The sequence below is a fragment of the Mobula birostris genome, chromosome 9, assembly GCF_030028105.1.
Source record: "Mobula birostris isolate sMobBir1 chromosome 9, sMobBir1.hap1, whole genome shotgun sequence".
In the NCBI taxonomy this organism is placed as follows: domain Eukaryota; kingdom Metazoa; phylum Chordata; class Chondrichthyes; order Myliobatiformes; family Myliobatidae; genus Mobula; species Mobula birostris.
Window position 1 is genome coordinate 113,235,634 of NC_092378.1, and position 16,736 is coordinate 113,252,369.

The following is a 16,736-nucleotide window of genomic DNA, read 5'->3' on the forward strand; positions in this document are numbered from 1 at the left end:
CTAATTAGCAAAGAATATTTCAAAACAAAAACAAAGGCAGAGCTGGACATTACTCTCCCTAATGTTTAATTAGTATGTGCTGACCATAATGAGTTTTTTGGTTGTACAAGTGGTGGCAAATCTTACCAAATGGGTATTTAAACATAGGACTATCCCAATAATCATACCAATAATTTATACTCTCAACATATGCAGCAAAAACAGAGTGCAGGCCCTTCTGCCTAGTCATTAGGATTTTAGTGCTGGTCTAGGGCAGCACAGGTATTTTAATTGGAGACAGAAAAAGTGTCATTGAAAGTGAAATAAAAGGAGAAAAATTTAGGTAAATGAATAGCATAGTTACAGAAAACCAGAAACTGAAGTAGTAATACACGTAGCATTTAATAAGATTTTGTCTGATACCAATTCTTTACTGCATTAACTAAATATCCCCGGGTTCACTCAGTATCCAACTATCTATCAATCGGCTACAAAGCTTCCACAACCCTCTCAGACCACAAGACGTAGGAACAGAATTAGGCTATTTTGGCCATTGAGTCTGCTCTGCCATTCAATCATAGCTGATCCTTTTTCCCCTCCTCAGCCCTATTCCCTAGCCTTCTCCTCGTAACCTTTGATGCCGTGTCCAATCAAGAAGCTGTCAAGCTCTGTCTTGAATACACTCAATAACCTGGCCTCCACAGCTGCCTGTGGTAATAAATTCCACAAATTCACCACCCTCTGACTTAAGAAATTTGTCCACATCTCTTTTTTTGAAATGGACGCCCCTCTATCCTGAGGTTGTGCTCTCGTCCTGCACTCCCCCACTCCCACATCCTTTCCACGTCTAAAATTCCAAAATTCACTGCCCTCTGAATGAAACCATGTCATGGTTATTAGGCAGATGCTGGATTTTTGGCATTTTCTCCAGACACCATCTGTTCTTTAAAACACACTTTTTTTTGGTTGTCTAGAGAGAATTCAATCCAATATTATGTTGCAGTTTGGGAACTGATTCCTAGATCTGAACATTCTCAACAAAACCAATCCCTGCTGGTCACTGGTAGTTGATCCAAAAACCTTCACACAAGTACAAATTATGGTGGATTTACGTGTAATCCAGGCATTGAGGCTCAGGGAGTTAGGAGTCCCTAGAATGACTGAAGAAGAATTTGTTTGCAAGGCCAACAAGATCTTAACTTTTTTTTGCAGTAGCATTTCAGTTGTCAATGCTGTTTTGAGGCTGAGGAAAATGACAGAGTGAATTAAGCAGCAGTCAGCCCAGCAGTCATCTGTACTTGTTATAACAAAGAGAACACCATGTTTAAAATTGCTCAGTTGGACAATGACTAATTTAATAGGTGCCAATTCAGGACTGAGGGTTTTGCCAAGGGGTCTTCTACCTAAATCATGATGAGGTAGTGTTGATAACATAAAAAGGCCAACAGAGTCTTGCTACCAAGTATTGCAGCCAGTTTTTTTGTTTTTTAACTCATAGCTTCAATAATGAAACACAGAAGGAAAAATAAACAGTGATCTAAAAGATTGTGAAGGTACTCAGAGCAATACCAAGCACATCCCAATATATTATATGGTTACAAAGATCTTCAGAAGGGACAAGATTTGAAATTACAACACCTTGTTAATCACACATTACCTGTTATATTTCCATCTGCCTCGCCGGTTTTGTCCTCTATTTTGGCCTCTTCTATTAAATCGATCCACTTCTTCATAATCCTCTCCACCCAAAATACCTACAGAAAGTAACATTAGCTGTGAATGAGCACTGACCAAAACAAGAAAAAAATATTTATTATTTCAAAAAGACATCATTCTATTTCCTGAGCACAAAAAGTGACCTTGGGTTTACATAAATTGTTAAAGTCCATTATTAGAGTTGAGCATCCTTTGCCTTAGGTATCAGCTATCCATGCAAAAATCACTAGGAAATTTGCTGGAAATGCAGATTGACAGTGGCTCAAAACCAAAGTAAACTGCCAGCTTTCTACAATATGTGGTATGGTTTTAGACTTCCATGCTTCTGTGGTTACATGCAGTGAACCAAGACAAGCCAGATCAGGTGCCTCTGCATCTAACATCCTATTTTGACACCAACTTAAACACTGAATTGAACTATCAATGTCATGAAGACAATAAAGCCAATGTTTTAAATTACATGTTCTTTTAAAGCATTTTTTTTTGAAATTGCAAACATTTATATTTAAGTTGTTCAAATAAATGAACATCTTACTCCTAGATATTTAAAATGGCAAAGGCCTTTGACTGTGCTGAGATGAGAACTTTTAGCCCTGCTGGCTTTCTGCATCTGGCATATGTAGCACAGGCAATTGTGTCACTGCTATCAAGCTGAATCCAGGATGATTCAGGCAATATGCCTCATTTTTAACCTGCTTATGAGCATCAAATTCAAGGGACTTCTTTAATCAATTACATTTTTAGCAGTAATGGATGAAGTAGTAAAATAAAATACAAAAATCATACCAATGAATAAATAAAAAGTAGCAAAAGAAAAATATGATCCCATTTCTAAAACCCTAAGGTGAAATTTAATGTAAAAGAGGTAAATGATGAGTCTACACAAGATACTATTTAATCAACAGATGGAGTACTTTTAGACAAACTAACTACGTGCAGGAATAAGCCAACTGTTTCAATGTACCCTTTAAATAATCTAAGATCAAAGAGTATAAATCAAATCAGAAAGACCCTTATGGTTTAAATTACCAACAATAAACTACCAAGATTACAACAGTGCAGCTCCAGAAATTTCACAAGAGGACTGTAATTTAGTTAGTTCTGGAGAGGCTAATGCAAATGTAACACAAAATGGAACTCCAGGTATATTCTTAGTTAATCACAAACTATTGTTTCTATGCAAAAATAGAAAGCATTTCAATTTAAAAAAATAAGTGGAGCAATTTCTGGACCTACACTGGAGCACACCCATTAGGCAATGGATAGTCAGAAAGAGCAACAGTTTAGAAAACACCTGTGAAGCACAACGTAATTTACATTACATTTAAAATAATGATGTGTAAACATAATCCACTCAAAAATGCAACACTGAATTCTTGAATCCAACTTGCACACGGTCGAAACAAAAAGTTATATGCATTTTAGCTCCAATGAAGTGGCATTTAATGTAAAAATGAGGTAAATGATGAGATATTGTTTAATCTGCAGATGGTAGTACTTTGTACTTTTGGGCACTGCAATTATTGAAGATCAACAGGCAAGGAAAGAGGTAATGCAGATTCACTTAGATAACTAGGAATGAAAAAAAAACAAGAGAGACTTGTAATAAAATTAACTTATTAAACAGAAATTCAGAAAGGGGCCCCAAGTGTATTGTGAAAGATTATTTCATAAAACCAGTTTGGTATTACAAGCAAAAATGAGGTTAGGATTTGAAAACAAGGATTAAATCAGTGTTTAATAGCTTGTGGGTAGTTTTCAGATTCAATAAGCAGTACTTAGAATATTCTGGGGGAAGAAAAGCAGGATTGGGTAACATTTAGCAAAGCTACATGGGTAGTACTTAGAAATAATAAAATGGGTGATAACTTTGAAGGAATTATACAAGTCTCCCTAATAGCAGAAATTCAAGCAGCCATATGCAAGGAAATCACAGAATAAGAGCTGGTAATTTCAATTTCCCTAATAATCACTGGGATTGACCATGCTAAGGGATTAGATGGAGCTGAATTTGTTAAGTGTACAGGAAAGTTTTCTGAAACAATATGTAGATGGCTCTGTTAAAGAAAAGCATTTGTCAGCTTCATCTTAAGAAGAGGCTGGCTGAGTGGCTACTGTTAGTGGGGGGGGGGAGGGAGGAGGGGGCAGAGTATTTTGTACCATAATTCTATTGGTTTCAAGACAGTTTTAGAAGATAGCGCTAGTTCAAAAGTTAAAGCCCTAAATTGGGGCAAGATTAATTTTGATAGCATTAGAAAAAGAACTAGCAAAAATTGATTGGGACAGGCTATTAAAGATATAAGGATGTCTGGCAAGTGGGAAGCTTTTGAAAATGAGATACTTCAGGGCCAGCATGTTCCTGTTAGAGTGAAGGACAAGGCTTGCAGGATTAGGGAATCACAGTAAGGGTGATATTAAGGCTGTGGTCAAGAAAAAGGAGGCATATGCAAGGTATAGGCTGCTGGGATCAAACAAGACCCTTGAGGAATGCAAGGGATATAAGTTAGGACAAAGGGAACATGGGATTTCCTTGGCAGATAAAGGTGAAGGAGAATCTTATCCAATTCTACAAGTATATTTAGAGCAACTGGGCAATTACAAGACAGTAGGTCCTTCGAAGGATCAGTGTAGCAATGTGTGGTGGCACGGTAGTGTAGTGGTTAGCACAACACAAGTGACCCAATTTCAAATCCTGCTATCTGTAAGGAGTTTGTATGTTCTCCCCCGAATGCTTAGGTTTCCTCCAGGTGCTCCAGTTTCCTCCCACAGTCCAAAGATATACCAGTTGGTAGGCTAATTGGTCATTGTAAATTGTCCCATGATTAGACTAGGATTAAATTGGGGGGGGGGGGGGGTTGCTGAGCAGCACAACTCAAAGAGTCTGAAGGGCCTATTCCACGATCTATCTCAATAAATAAATAAAGATGTGCAGGATCTAAATGAATACTTCAATTGTGTTGTCTGGAAAAGTTCATGGAACCTAGCAAGTTCAAGGAAAGTGATACCCTGAAGCAATATTTTTGAGGTGGTGGTGTGAAGCAAGGGAGAAGCTTGCCCTTAGCCAACAGTGTTATACCAGAAGACTGAAAGAAAGCTTTTTTTTTAAAAAAAAGGGTTTCAAGGTCAAGCCAGGGAATTACAGGCCAATGGGCCACTTATCAGTTGTGCAAAGTTACTGGAACGGATTCTGAGGGAGGAGATTTGGTTGCATATGTGAAGGCAAATTAGCAATACTCAATGTAGCTTTGTTCATGGCAGATCAAATTAGATTGAAGATTGACAAGGGTAGGGTGGTGGATGCTGTCTCCATGGACTTTAGCAAGGCCTCCGATAAATCCCAGCTGGCCCAAGAAGTTAGAATACTAGTGGGACATAGGTCGGTTAGTAAATTAGTGAAGTTTGTTTTCAATGGCTAAGGAATAAATAAGTTGGGACATCACGTTACTGTCGTACAACTTGTTGGTTACGCTGCTGATGGAGGATTGTTTGCAATTCTGGTCATGGGTGCTATTAAGCTCGAGGCAGTGCACAAAAGACTCATAGGAATATTGTCTGGACTGGAGGGTTTGAGTTATAAGGAGAGGAGTTTCTAACCACTCCTCCCACCCAACCCCACAAGACAGAAGGTGATGGGGTATGTGAAACAAGCTGCCAGAGGAAGTGGTAGGGGCAGGTACAATTACAACATTCAAGAGATATTTGGACAAGTCTATGAATAGGAAAGGTTAAGAGGATATCGGATTAGTGTGGACAGGCATCTTAGTCAGCATGTTATGAGTAGGGCCAAAAGGCATGTTTCTATGCTGTGCAATTCTATCGTCACTTGTGGAAATACAAACAGAGCTATTGATGGATACAGAAAAAAAAGGGAGAATTTTGTGATTAGAAAAGATGCTCCCATGGCAAATCCAGATTCAGCAGAGAAATAATGCTCAGATGGCATCTGTTTACTTCAACAGATTTACAAGTATGTGTATTTTTGGGATTCTTCAGCTCCTTTCTTAATGGCAACTTGAAATCATGAGGAAAATCATAATAATTGAACCACAATTTGCAATTGTACTGGTCAACTACCACACACTGTTACCTTCATTTCGCCTTTGATGTCGAGGAGCATAATTGAACTGCAGGTCAATCTGTCTATTTTGTCTGGCCTCTGCTCTGTTTTTGCTGTGGGAAGCAGCTTTATGTGCTTTGTAATCAATTTCAGAACGAAAAGCATGAGTAAACTGCTCAGTATTACAACGTCCTTCTTCACATAGATAGTGCTTCTCCCGAAAATGATCACGAAGATAATCATAATCACTGCAAGAAAATTAAATGTAAATTTTTTGGGATTGTTCATGAAATAATATAGACTAGTAAGGGCACTACAGAATAGAAAATTGTTTATTTAGCACACTGCTTTTAGTTGTATACATTGAAGAAACAGCAAAAACAATTAGCTAAGGTTTTACTGCTAATGGTCAACAACAGAACCCCTCTGGAAAACAAGGGCAAGATAGAGTTCAGTGATAACCCCAAAACATTCAACATCTAGGTCCATTTGAATTAAGTGGGCACTTTCAGGAAAGAGATGGTTAAATTTAGGTTTCTGCTCAAGTGGGATGTTGAGAATTCTGCAGCTGAAGGAAGCAAACCAAAACTCCAGTTCATATTGTATGATATTAAACACACAGACTTCAACAATATTAACACTGAGCATGATCATATTCTGCGTAAAAGGTTCTTTCCATACAGGTCCTCTACAGTAAATGCAATCTACATGGTATTTCTACCCCTTATTGCTCATCCTTTTAGTCTATAATAAAAGTCATTATGTTGCAAATACCTACCCTGTATAACTAGATGAAAAGATCAAGTTTCTGCTGGGATAAACCATGTTGAACTGTGCATCAGCAAGTTTGTTGATGTCTCTAAAAGTTCATTTTGTAGTTTGCCCACAGTTTTATCCAACTTACCTGTAATATTCCTGAGCACCGTCAGAGTCACAGAAATGGCAGAAATAGTGATCCCGCCTCAAATGTTTAAGTAATTCATCATTATCTAGATAACGATCATCACAGAATTTGCACAAAGGATGGCCACGATGTGAAGTATCATCTGGGTCACCATGTATTCGATGACGAGCAAGGTCCTTCCGGTTATACCATTTTCGTTCATAGGTGAAAATCTGAAAGGCATTTAATTAAAATGAAATAATTTATTTTACCTAGTAGCAATTTCATGGAAAGGCATCAGTTTTGCTTTGCAAACTAATATGATAAATGCATAAAATAATACTAATCAGAAATTAATTTCTTACTGAAGATCTCTTAAACATGCCATGTAATTTTTGTCTTCTAATTTAGGAAGTAATTAACATTTGATTTTTGTTAAATGACTAGTTATTGTACATTAATAAATTGTATATAGTTGAAAGGCCCTATACAACAAGTTAAAAACATCTAAAACAAAGCACTGAATTAATAACATTTAATTGCAAACAATTTTATAATAAGACCACTTACATCCAAGTTAAACCTTAAAAAGGTATTTGTAACTTTGATCAAAAGCAGATTAGTTAAAACAGTGATATACAGTTTTGGTAATATTTCAGCATTGTTAATCAGTTAATTCTTCTGAAGACTGAACATAAAAGCCTTGAAACTGATTTCCATTTCAAGATTCAAGCACTTCTTACATTTTCAATGTGAAACTAGATAAGAAATACAGTTAAGTTGAATTGATCACATAACACTAAACCATACCTGATAACTAAGAAGCTTTCAACGCTGAAAATAAAAATTTAAGGTTGAAAGTTACAAAACATGGGTCAACTGCAAAATAATTCATTGTTTGGCAATATTAATTCTATCCATCAGACTCAATTGATTAGTTTCACAAGGGGAAATTAAATTCAGCAATTTAACTAAATATTCATTAAAACAAACTACTCAGTGTCCACGAAGCCAACTGATGGCACAAAACCCATCTGGTTCACTATAGTTCAGGGATGAAAATTTGCCATCATTTGTCCAACTCGCCAATGTAAATCCAAACTCACCAACTTAAATGACTCTCAACCCAGAGATTACCACTCATGTAGTAAACCATCAAAATATTTTTTTTAAAAAAAGTCACAAGAGTTGAATCAGACTGACCACTTAGCATTGGACATAGCTGGGACAGTCAACCGCAATTTGAGGGTTAGATGTCAAAATTGAAAGCAACAAAAATGCATCTCCTGGCCAATTTCTTGAACTTGTCAGACCCATTTCCATTTTGGGTTTCTTCTATTACAAGAAACAACAAAAAAAAAGAGAAATAGACCATTTTATCTGTTATGCTTGTATTGGCAATCAAGATCATGTTTCTCTTCAAAGAAACTTGTGCCACTTTCTTATACTCACCACATATCTCTTAACATCCTATTCGATCCATTGCCAACTTGCATATATGCAGCAACTGGGACTCCACAGTGCTCTTAGAGAATTCCAAAAATTTATTAGCCTTTAGATGAAGAAATTTCTTCTCACATCTGTCCTGAATGGCTAATCTTCAACATTGAGACTGTGATCCCTGGTTCTGGACACCCTAACCACAGGAAACAAAATCTCCACATATACCTTTTCAAGCCTCATTGGAATTTTAATGCTTCAGCAGAAAAGAGTAGCCTTTAGCATCTCCAAGTTCCCTAGTTTCAAGTCATAAATAAGTAGGATAACAAATCATTGCCCTCTCTAAAGTGCTAAATCAATGGGAAGTAGTATAACAAGGACACAGAATATACTCTTGGGAATTTCATATGCCATCAGGAAAAGATTGACGAAAGCAGCTTACACAAAATTCAGAGAAACTCAGGTCAGGCAGTACCTATAGAAAGGAATAAAAAGTCCATGTTTCAGGATGACACCCTTCATTTGTTCACCCTTCAACAAAAGTAGCTATTGACTTATCCAGACAGCAAGATCTTACTGAACAAATGTAATCCAACAGTCAAATTACCAATAACAGAAGGTGGAGCTTAGGAGGGTTAATGGTGCCTAACGGCGACTCATTTGGTTGCAGCTTCGGAAACAGCTCCATTTCCATCTTTAAATCTCTATTTTTCTCTTTCAGGGTTCTTTTGAAGACCCTGACCTGGAGTGACACACTGACTTCGGTTCTTTGCAGGAATGGGACCCACTCTCAGGGTTCCATAACTGGCTGTTGTTTAGCACATCAAAGGCTCGGCCTACGAGTTCAGCTCAAATTCAGAAGCCTAGGATCTTGGGGCTCTGGAGACGGGTAGATCAAGGGTCGTGTCACGACAGGAGACTCATATGTCGTCAAGGGTGTCAGAATATCTGCTGTGTGCATGGAGACCCGGGATCTTTGCGATCTTCAGACACAGAGCTCGAAAAAAGCGACGTTATGGACTTTTAACATTGTAAATCAGCGAGTTGTTTGTTATGTCTCCCCGCTCACTGGGAAAATGGAGACACCTCTTTCTCCCTTATTAGGGAGAGAGAGAACCTGTGGTATGTCGAATACCAGGTGAAACTCGAAGTCTTCGGGGTAACTGCAAGTCTGTGTCTTTGCTACTGCTTTGCTCACACTTGAGTGCTCGGTGGCGGTGCCAATGGTTGCTTTCTTTCTTGCAGGTGGGGGGGGGGGAGAAGGGAGGAGAAATTGTTGCTCGATGCCACTTATGGGGGGGGGGAGAACCTTGGGGTTCTAACATTTAAATGTCCTTCATTCTTTGGGGCACTCCTATTTTCGTGGATGGTTGTGAAGAAAAAGCATTTAAGGATGTATAGTGTATACATTTCTGACATTAAATTGTACCTTTGAACTTCAGAACCATCATGCACAGAGAGTGAGATGTTACAAGTTCTTGTGAAGAACAGACATTTGAACTTCACTGTGAGGAAAACGTGTTCAACAACAGCATTGCCACAAACAGAACCAGGTATATCTAAAAGTGTGGCACCTAGTTAATCAATTCTACAACTAAATCACTATGATCCTGCCAAACACAATTGTAAATACTGGTGACTTGTTAAATAAACACGAGATGAAATGGCTACTTAAACACTTTTGAACATCCCAAGAAACCCCAAACAATCTAAGAGAAAGTAGAATGCATAACTGGCAGAGGATATTCTAATTTTTCAATGAGAGATTTTCCACAGGATACAATTAAAACAAGTTTTATTTGACAATAGCTTACAAGCCAGCATTCTCTGGCACTTAAAAGGTCAAAGGCAGCAGGTCCATGGAAACATTACAACTGCACAATCCCAATTTGACCATTTATTCATCTTCACCTGTTTAAGCATCCCAAGTTTATCTTCAGCAAAAACTGTAATAATTCAAGTCAGCACATCACCATAATTAAAGGGAGATCAGGATGGACGGATACTTGTTTGGCAGAAAATTCTACACCCCAGACATAAATATTAAAAATAAAAATGCACAAAAGCAATTTAAAAAAAAAGGCTGACAGGAAACCAGTATCTCAAAATTCCGATCAAATAACTCACCTGGAGATGTCTTACACACAGTTTACAACTGAACATTTCGTGTTGTTTCCTCATGTGATGTTCTAGTTCTTCAAAAGTATTGAAGGGTCTTGACTCAAGACATACTGCACAGTCATGCTGCAGGAGTTTCCTATTAGAAATAAATTAATAAAACAGAAAACATTGAACATAAAGTAAACAACAGGAATTCTGCAGATGCTTGAAATTCAAGCAACACACATCAAAGTTGCTGGTGAATGCAGCAGGCCAGGTAGCATCTCTAGGAAGAGGTACAGTCGACGTTTCAGGCCGAGACCCTTCGTCAGGAAGTACTTATGTTTTAATATGTAATATCTGACTAATCCAAATCAGCAACTGATAAAGGCAAGCTGCAAGTACACACAATGTACTTTCTTTTTCTGAACCATGTAGACTGCCTGGGCACCATGCTGCAAGGTCCAAACACCATAAAATTAACGTTCAATTTTCAGCTTATTTTTATTAAATTAAAAATATTTATGGTTATGTGCTGCTCATTTTCTCCTCCATGAGATCCAATATGCTAGGAGAAAGTGTCTGAAGTGAATTAACAAAAATTGGCATGTTCCACATAAAAATGCCATGAAAAATCTTAATAAAAGACCAACATTAGAAACTGCTGGAGAGTCACTAGTATACTAGTTTTTTTAAAAAAAAAAGAAAATTGAAGTACCTGAACTGGGTATGAATCTTTCCATCAGCAATATAAATGCCATATTTCTTTTCATGGTGGAATTGATGAGTTACTATTGTTGAAAATGGAGCAATTTTATTCACGAATACAACCTGCAAAGAACATGATTGATATTAGTATTTTTACTATAAATATAAATACAATGACTGGGTTTGCAGAATTTTTTTAAAATGAGCTCATCTCTACTCAGCACTGTTACAGTAAATTGGTTCAGAAGTATCCAGATATACTACGTTCAATCTATTTCCAAAAGAACATCAAACATCAAGTAGTTTCACAGCCTATGTTGGGGTCGCTCACTTTGCTGCATGGGTGATCAACAATACCCTTGTTTGGCATCAATAAACTTTGAAACTCTAGTTATGTTTGTACCCAAACACAGAGCCCAATGAAAATTGAGGCAAAATAGTACTAATCTCCGTAATATTTCTGGATTCTGCTGTATTTTTCTTTTAAACGAAATCTCAGAACTTCTGTGGTTTACCATATAGGTTATCTAGGAGAGTAGTACTGGAGAGGCTCATAACAAAAACTACAACTATCTAGAAAAATACTTAGTTTTGGACATCATACATTAAGAAAGAAATGTTAGACTTTAAGCAAAAATGATACAGTACATGTCTATCAGTTATTCTAGGGTTTGAAGTAAATTTATGAGACATCTTTCAAGCCCACCTGAAAAAAAAGATTAGGAGATTACAACACCAGGATCCATGATTTGTCTCGTTTTGCCAGGCATATGGTGCTTACTTTAGATTTATAAACCCCTACCCCCAAACCTTTTCCAGCCACCCCAAAACTTGCTTGGTCAGAATAGAGTTTCGGCCATAAATGGATGTCAATGACAGAAAAAAAATCCACCATTCTGCATTATTCTGTATTCTAGAAAATACCATGGCAAATATTTCCAAATTAACATCCAAATGCTTTCTACAATTAACTGGGAGGTTACTCTCTTACAGAAAAGCAACAGTAGCTTTTACATTTTGTACCTGCCAACTAAAAATTTCAAATTCAATACAGAACTGAAATTCATATACTGGTAAAGAGCATCTACTTGCTGATACATCTGTAACTGGATAATGGGAAACAATGAAAGAAGAAATAGCAAGAGTTCAAGGCCAATGTGTTCCGGTAATAGTAATAGCCATGGGATAACAAGTGCATGGAACATTGGATGTTGAGGGATGGAGAAAGAAAAAGCAAACATGAGATAGAGGGAATGAATGACAGGACAGCCCAGAGCACAAAAGTATAGGAAGGTTCTTAAAAAATTAGGAAGGCAAATACAAGTAACAAAAAAAAAAATCAGCAGACAGTATTAAAGTAAATGTGAAAGTGTCCTATGATTATGTTAAAGGCAAAAGAATACCTAGTGCAAAAATAGGAACCATTAGAGACAAATGTTCTATCTCTTAATAGTGGATAAATCCCCGGGATTGGATGTAATTTATCCCAGGCTGCTACAAGAGGAAGAAGTTAGAAGAGCTGGGACTCCAGCTGAGACTTATATATCTTCACTGAACACAAATATGGAGATTACTGGAGAACAGCAAATTGATCCCCTTTTCAAGAAAGGGAGCAGAAAAAGGTGGTAGGCACCATCAACAAGTTTACAGATGACACAAAGATCAGCAGAGTTGCTGTCAGAGTGGAAGGTCATTTTATGCTGCAGAGAGATCAGCTTATTGGCAAAATGGGCCAGAAAATGGCAGATAGAGTTTAATTCAGACAAATGCAAAGTGATGTATTTTAGGAACACTGAATGAATAGCAAATTCTTGGAAAGTATCAAGGAATAGAGACCTTGGAGTAAATGTCAATAGTTCCTTGAAAAAGAGCAAATTACGTACAGAACATAGGTTAGAAAGGCATATGGAATACTGGCTTTCATTTGACAGGGAATCAAAGAGGGAAACCACACTGGTCAGACCCCAGCTGAAGTATGGCATGCAGTTCTGATATCCATGCTATCAAAAGGATGAGATAGCATTGGAGAGGACCCAGAAGATAATCCACAGGATGTTGCCCATGATAGAACAGTTCAGAAAAACTGAAGAAACTTGACTGTTTTCATTGGAACTGAGTTAGTTAAAGGTGACATGACTAAGCTACATAAAAATGAGCAGTATAGATATGGCAGACTGCAGGAAACCTCCTATATCAGAGGCAAATAAAATTAGAGAATATAGCTACACTCACAACACACTGGAGGAACTCAGCAGGTCAGGCAGCATCCGTGGCAACCATCAGTCAACGTTTCGGGCCGGAACCCTTCGTCAGGACTGAAGAGGGAAGGGGTCTCTTAAGAAGGTGGGGGGAGGGTGGGAAGGAGAAGGCTGGTAGGTCAAAGGGGGAAGAGATTTAGAAGGGATATGAGGAAGATCTTCACTACACTCGAAACCACTGCTTGAAGATGATAAATGGGGGGGGGGGCACTGACAACATTTAAGGTGTCTAGATGAGCACTTGAATCACTCAGGCAAAGAAGGTTGTGAACCAGGTGCTGGGAGAAGGATTTAATGTCCACTAGTCTGCATGGACACATTGGGCTGAATGGCCCATTTACATGCTACACGATGTTATAACTCCAACTACTTGGCTATTCCACTCAATCTTCCAGTGCGGAATATGAGGTAGCTTTAAGTCAGCAGATAAACTGATATTTGGATATTTCAAGCTGTAAAAAAAGCACCATACGTCCCACTAGGAACTATATAGCGTGAACTTTGAGCACTGTTATGGTGTCTGCATCAGTCCAAATGGGGATAGGTGCAAAAAAAAAAGCATTAAGTTCACAGCATCAAAAAATGAAATTTAAAAATAAACACACCATTGCGATAGATTGCCCTTCTATATGATCAGCCGATTTAAAGTTGTAATGCAAAACTTAACATTAAGAGCCTACCTTTTGGTTTTCAATATGTTACTCTAGCTGGGAAAACGAAAAACTCAAAATCCGTCAATCTTCAAGGTTCAAAAGTTCAAAGTAAATTTATTATCAAAGTACATATACGTCACCATACACAACCCTAAGATTCGTTTTCTTGCTGGAGATACTCAATATAGAATCAACGAAAAGCCCAAAAATTACAAACATTTGACTATGTACTTGGGCATGTTGCAATGCTGGTTAATATGACACTGCGCTTGGACACGTTACACAACGCAAGTTAATTTCAAAAAGTTGCGGGTCACAAGGAGACAAGCTTAAGAGAACATAAACGAGCTCAGAATCCAGAGATTACCAGTAATAACCAACTAATGCCAGAACGAAATAGGCTTAATCATCCTGAGCACCAGAGAACTTTAACATCGTTTTAAATTTACACCTCCACTTCCCATATTCGAGAAGCCTCCAAATGACAGCATAGAAAGGGAGTGACCTCGGTGCAGGACAACGCATTGATCGCGGTGCGGGAGACTTGAAAGAAAGACAACTTAGTACCGAATAATGTAAAAACAAAAGACATTCAGCAGACTCTCTCTCTCTCCCAGATTCGTATATTCACCCGCCCAGGATCACAAGTAGACGGGCCCCAAACCAGGGTTTGGGGTGCATGCGCACACCCACCAGCGAGGCCCTTCTGTGGGCTCGCCGGGTTCTGCCCCGATGCTGTGCCGGTGGAGGCTGGGGGCCGGGGGTGCCTAAACTCCCCCTAAGGTCCAACTCTCCCTGCTTCCCTCCGCGAAGCCACGTTCCCTCCCATTACCTTGTCGAGCTCCAAACGGCAGACGGCGCAGTACTTCTGCCCACACAGGGCCCTCATTTTGGTGGAGCAGCGGTAACAGACCGGGTGATCGCACTTGCCCACGGCGTAAATATCCAGCTCCTGGCAGCACAGGACACAGCTCTTGTCGGCCCCGGGCCCTGCCAAGGCTGGGGCGGCACGATCCTTCGAAGCACCCTGACTGTTGGAAGCCATACTCGCCGCCGCCCGCTCTCTCTCTCGAGGCCTCCTTACCGGCTCACCCTTCCCCGGTCACTGACGTCACCTCCACCGGCACGCATAGGAACTGACGTCGCACGACACGTGACGCGAGCCGGCACGCGAGCGCTCTGCGGGGAATGTGGCACCCGGCGGTGTCGCGGGGCGGGGGGTGGTCGCCGGTGGTCTGTTGCTCCGGGCCGGAGGGAAACGGGAGCCGGGGACCGGGGTTAATGGATGCGGCACGTGGGGCAAAGGAAAAGTAGAACAGGATGAGGCAATGGCTCCCAATTGCAGGGAGCAATGACTGTCAACCCATTCATACTGCATGTTAACAGTCATAATGTGTCGCACAATCAGCAAAATCTATTCTTTCCCTTCTGCACTCTGTCAACGTTATTTATGTTTTTCTTGTGAATGTCATGCCTGATACCATGCGCACGTGATGCTTCTGCAAGTAACTTTTTCGATGCAATTTGACCATGGCTGACTTTTCCTACGTTTAGTCGCACTTTGGACAAATATCTTCTCGCCTCTTAAACTTGCACCCAGCTAAAAATAAGCAATTTCTCACTTTCTGACCTTCACGTTTGTTTGATGCTGTGAATCACAACAAAAATAATAATAGTAGCGGTAGTAATAAGTACTTTATTTATCCGGAATGGGAGATTCTTTTGTTAGAGCAGCAACATTTAAAAACACTTTAGCAGTGTGCAAAATTAACTAATAAAGTACAGAATATTAATATAAGTAACAATAATGTTCAAAATAATAAAGCAGAGACTATCTGTGTCCTCCTGTTGCACACATCATAATACTATACTCTCTGCTTTATTTTCCTATCCTTCAAAAAGATCCCAATATAGTGAAGCATTTATATTGCTGCTTTACAAAACAGACTTGGGGGTGGAATAAGCTTGAAAACCATGTACTTAATCTTTTGTGTCAAGGCTCTGCACCAGGACTGAATGAAGAGGAAAGATAATAGATATATAGCAGTATGAGCAGGATTGGGGCTGGGATGGAGGCTGGTAGGTGAGGGGATGATGGGCTGATGGAATCAGGTGGCAGAAGAAGTGGGCAGGGTGATACATGTTAATTGAGTGCAGAGACAGATTATAAGATTCTGTTGAGAGGATGGGGTGAGAGCATTCACAAGAAGAGGATTTGGGGAAGTTAATTGATATTTGAGGGTAATGTGATGACAAGATTTATAGGACCATCAGACATAGGAGCAGAATTAGGCCATCTGGCCCATTGAGTCTGCTCCACAATTTAATCATGGCTGATCCTTTTTTTTTCTCCTCAACCCAGTTCCCAGCCTTCTCCCTGTAACCTTTGATGCCATGTTCAATCAGGAACCTATCAATCTCTGCCTTAAATACACTCAATGACCTGGCCCTCACAGCTGCATGTGGCAACAAATTCCACAAATTCACCACCCTTTGGCTAAAGAAATTTCTCTGCATCTCTGTTTTGACATGGCGTTCCCCCCCCCCCCATCCTGAAGCTGTCCCCTCTTGTCGTAGACTCAACCACCATGGGAAACGTCGTTCCCGTATCTACTCTGTCTGGGCCTTTCAACATTCAAAAGGTTTCAACGAGATTCCCCCATCATCCTTCTGAATTCCAACGAGAACAGACCCAGAGCTATCAAACGTTCCTCATATGACATCCCTTTCATTCCTGGAATCATCCTTGTGAACCTCCTCTGGACCCTCTCCAATGCCAGCATATCTTTTCTAAGATGAGGGGCACAAAGCTGTTCACAATACTCAAGATGAGGCCTCACCAGTGCCTTATAAAGCTTCAGCATCACATCCCTGCTCTTGTATTCTAGACCTCGTGAAATGAATGCTAACATGGCATTTGCTTTCCTCACCACCGACTCAAT

At 39.4% G+C, this 16,736-nt stretch overlaps 1 protein-coding gene across 2 annotated transcripts in view; it reads right to left on the reverse strand.

Annotated features, from left to right (window-relative positions):
* Positions 1-14,931, reverse strand: part of znf598 (zinc finger protein 598) — a 28,106-nt gene extending 13,175 nt beyond the window's left edge. For both annotated transcript variants that reach the window (XR_011887246.1, XM_072268630.1), the window contains exons 1-6: positions 14,627-14,931; positions 10,894-11,006; positions 10,203-10,332; positions 6,657-6,868; positions 5,783-6,000; positions 1,637-1,733 (exon numbers count right to left, since the gene is read on the reverse strand). Coding sequence is in view for 1 of the 2 variants with exons in the window: in XM_072268630.1 (XP_072124731.1) it covers positions 1,637-1,733; positions 5,783-6,000; positions 6,657-6,868; positions 10,203-10,332; positions 10,894-11,006; positions 14,627-14,839 (983 nt within the window). In the remaining variant the exon portion in view is untranslated. The remainder of the gene's footprint in view (positions 1-1,636; positions 1,734-5,782; positions 6,001-6,656; positions 6,869-10,202; positions 10,333-10,893; positions 11,007-14,626) is intronic.
* Between the last annotated feature and the right edge of the window lie 1,805 nt (positions 14,932-16,736).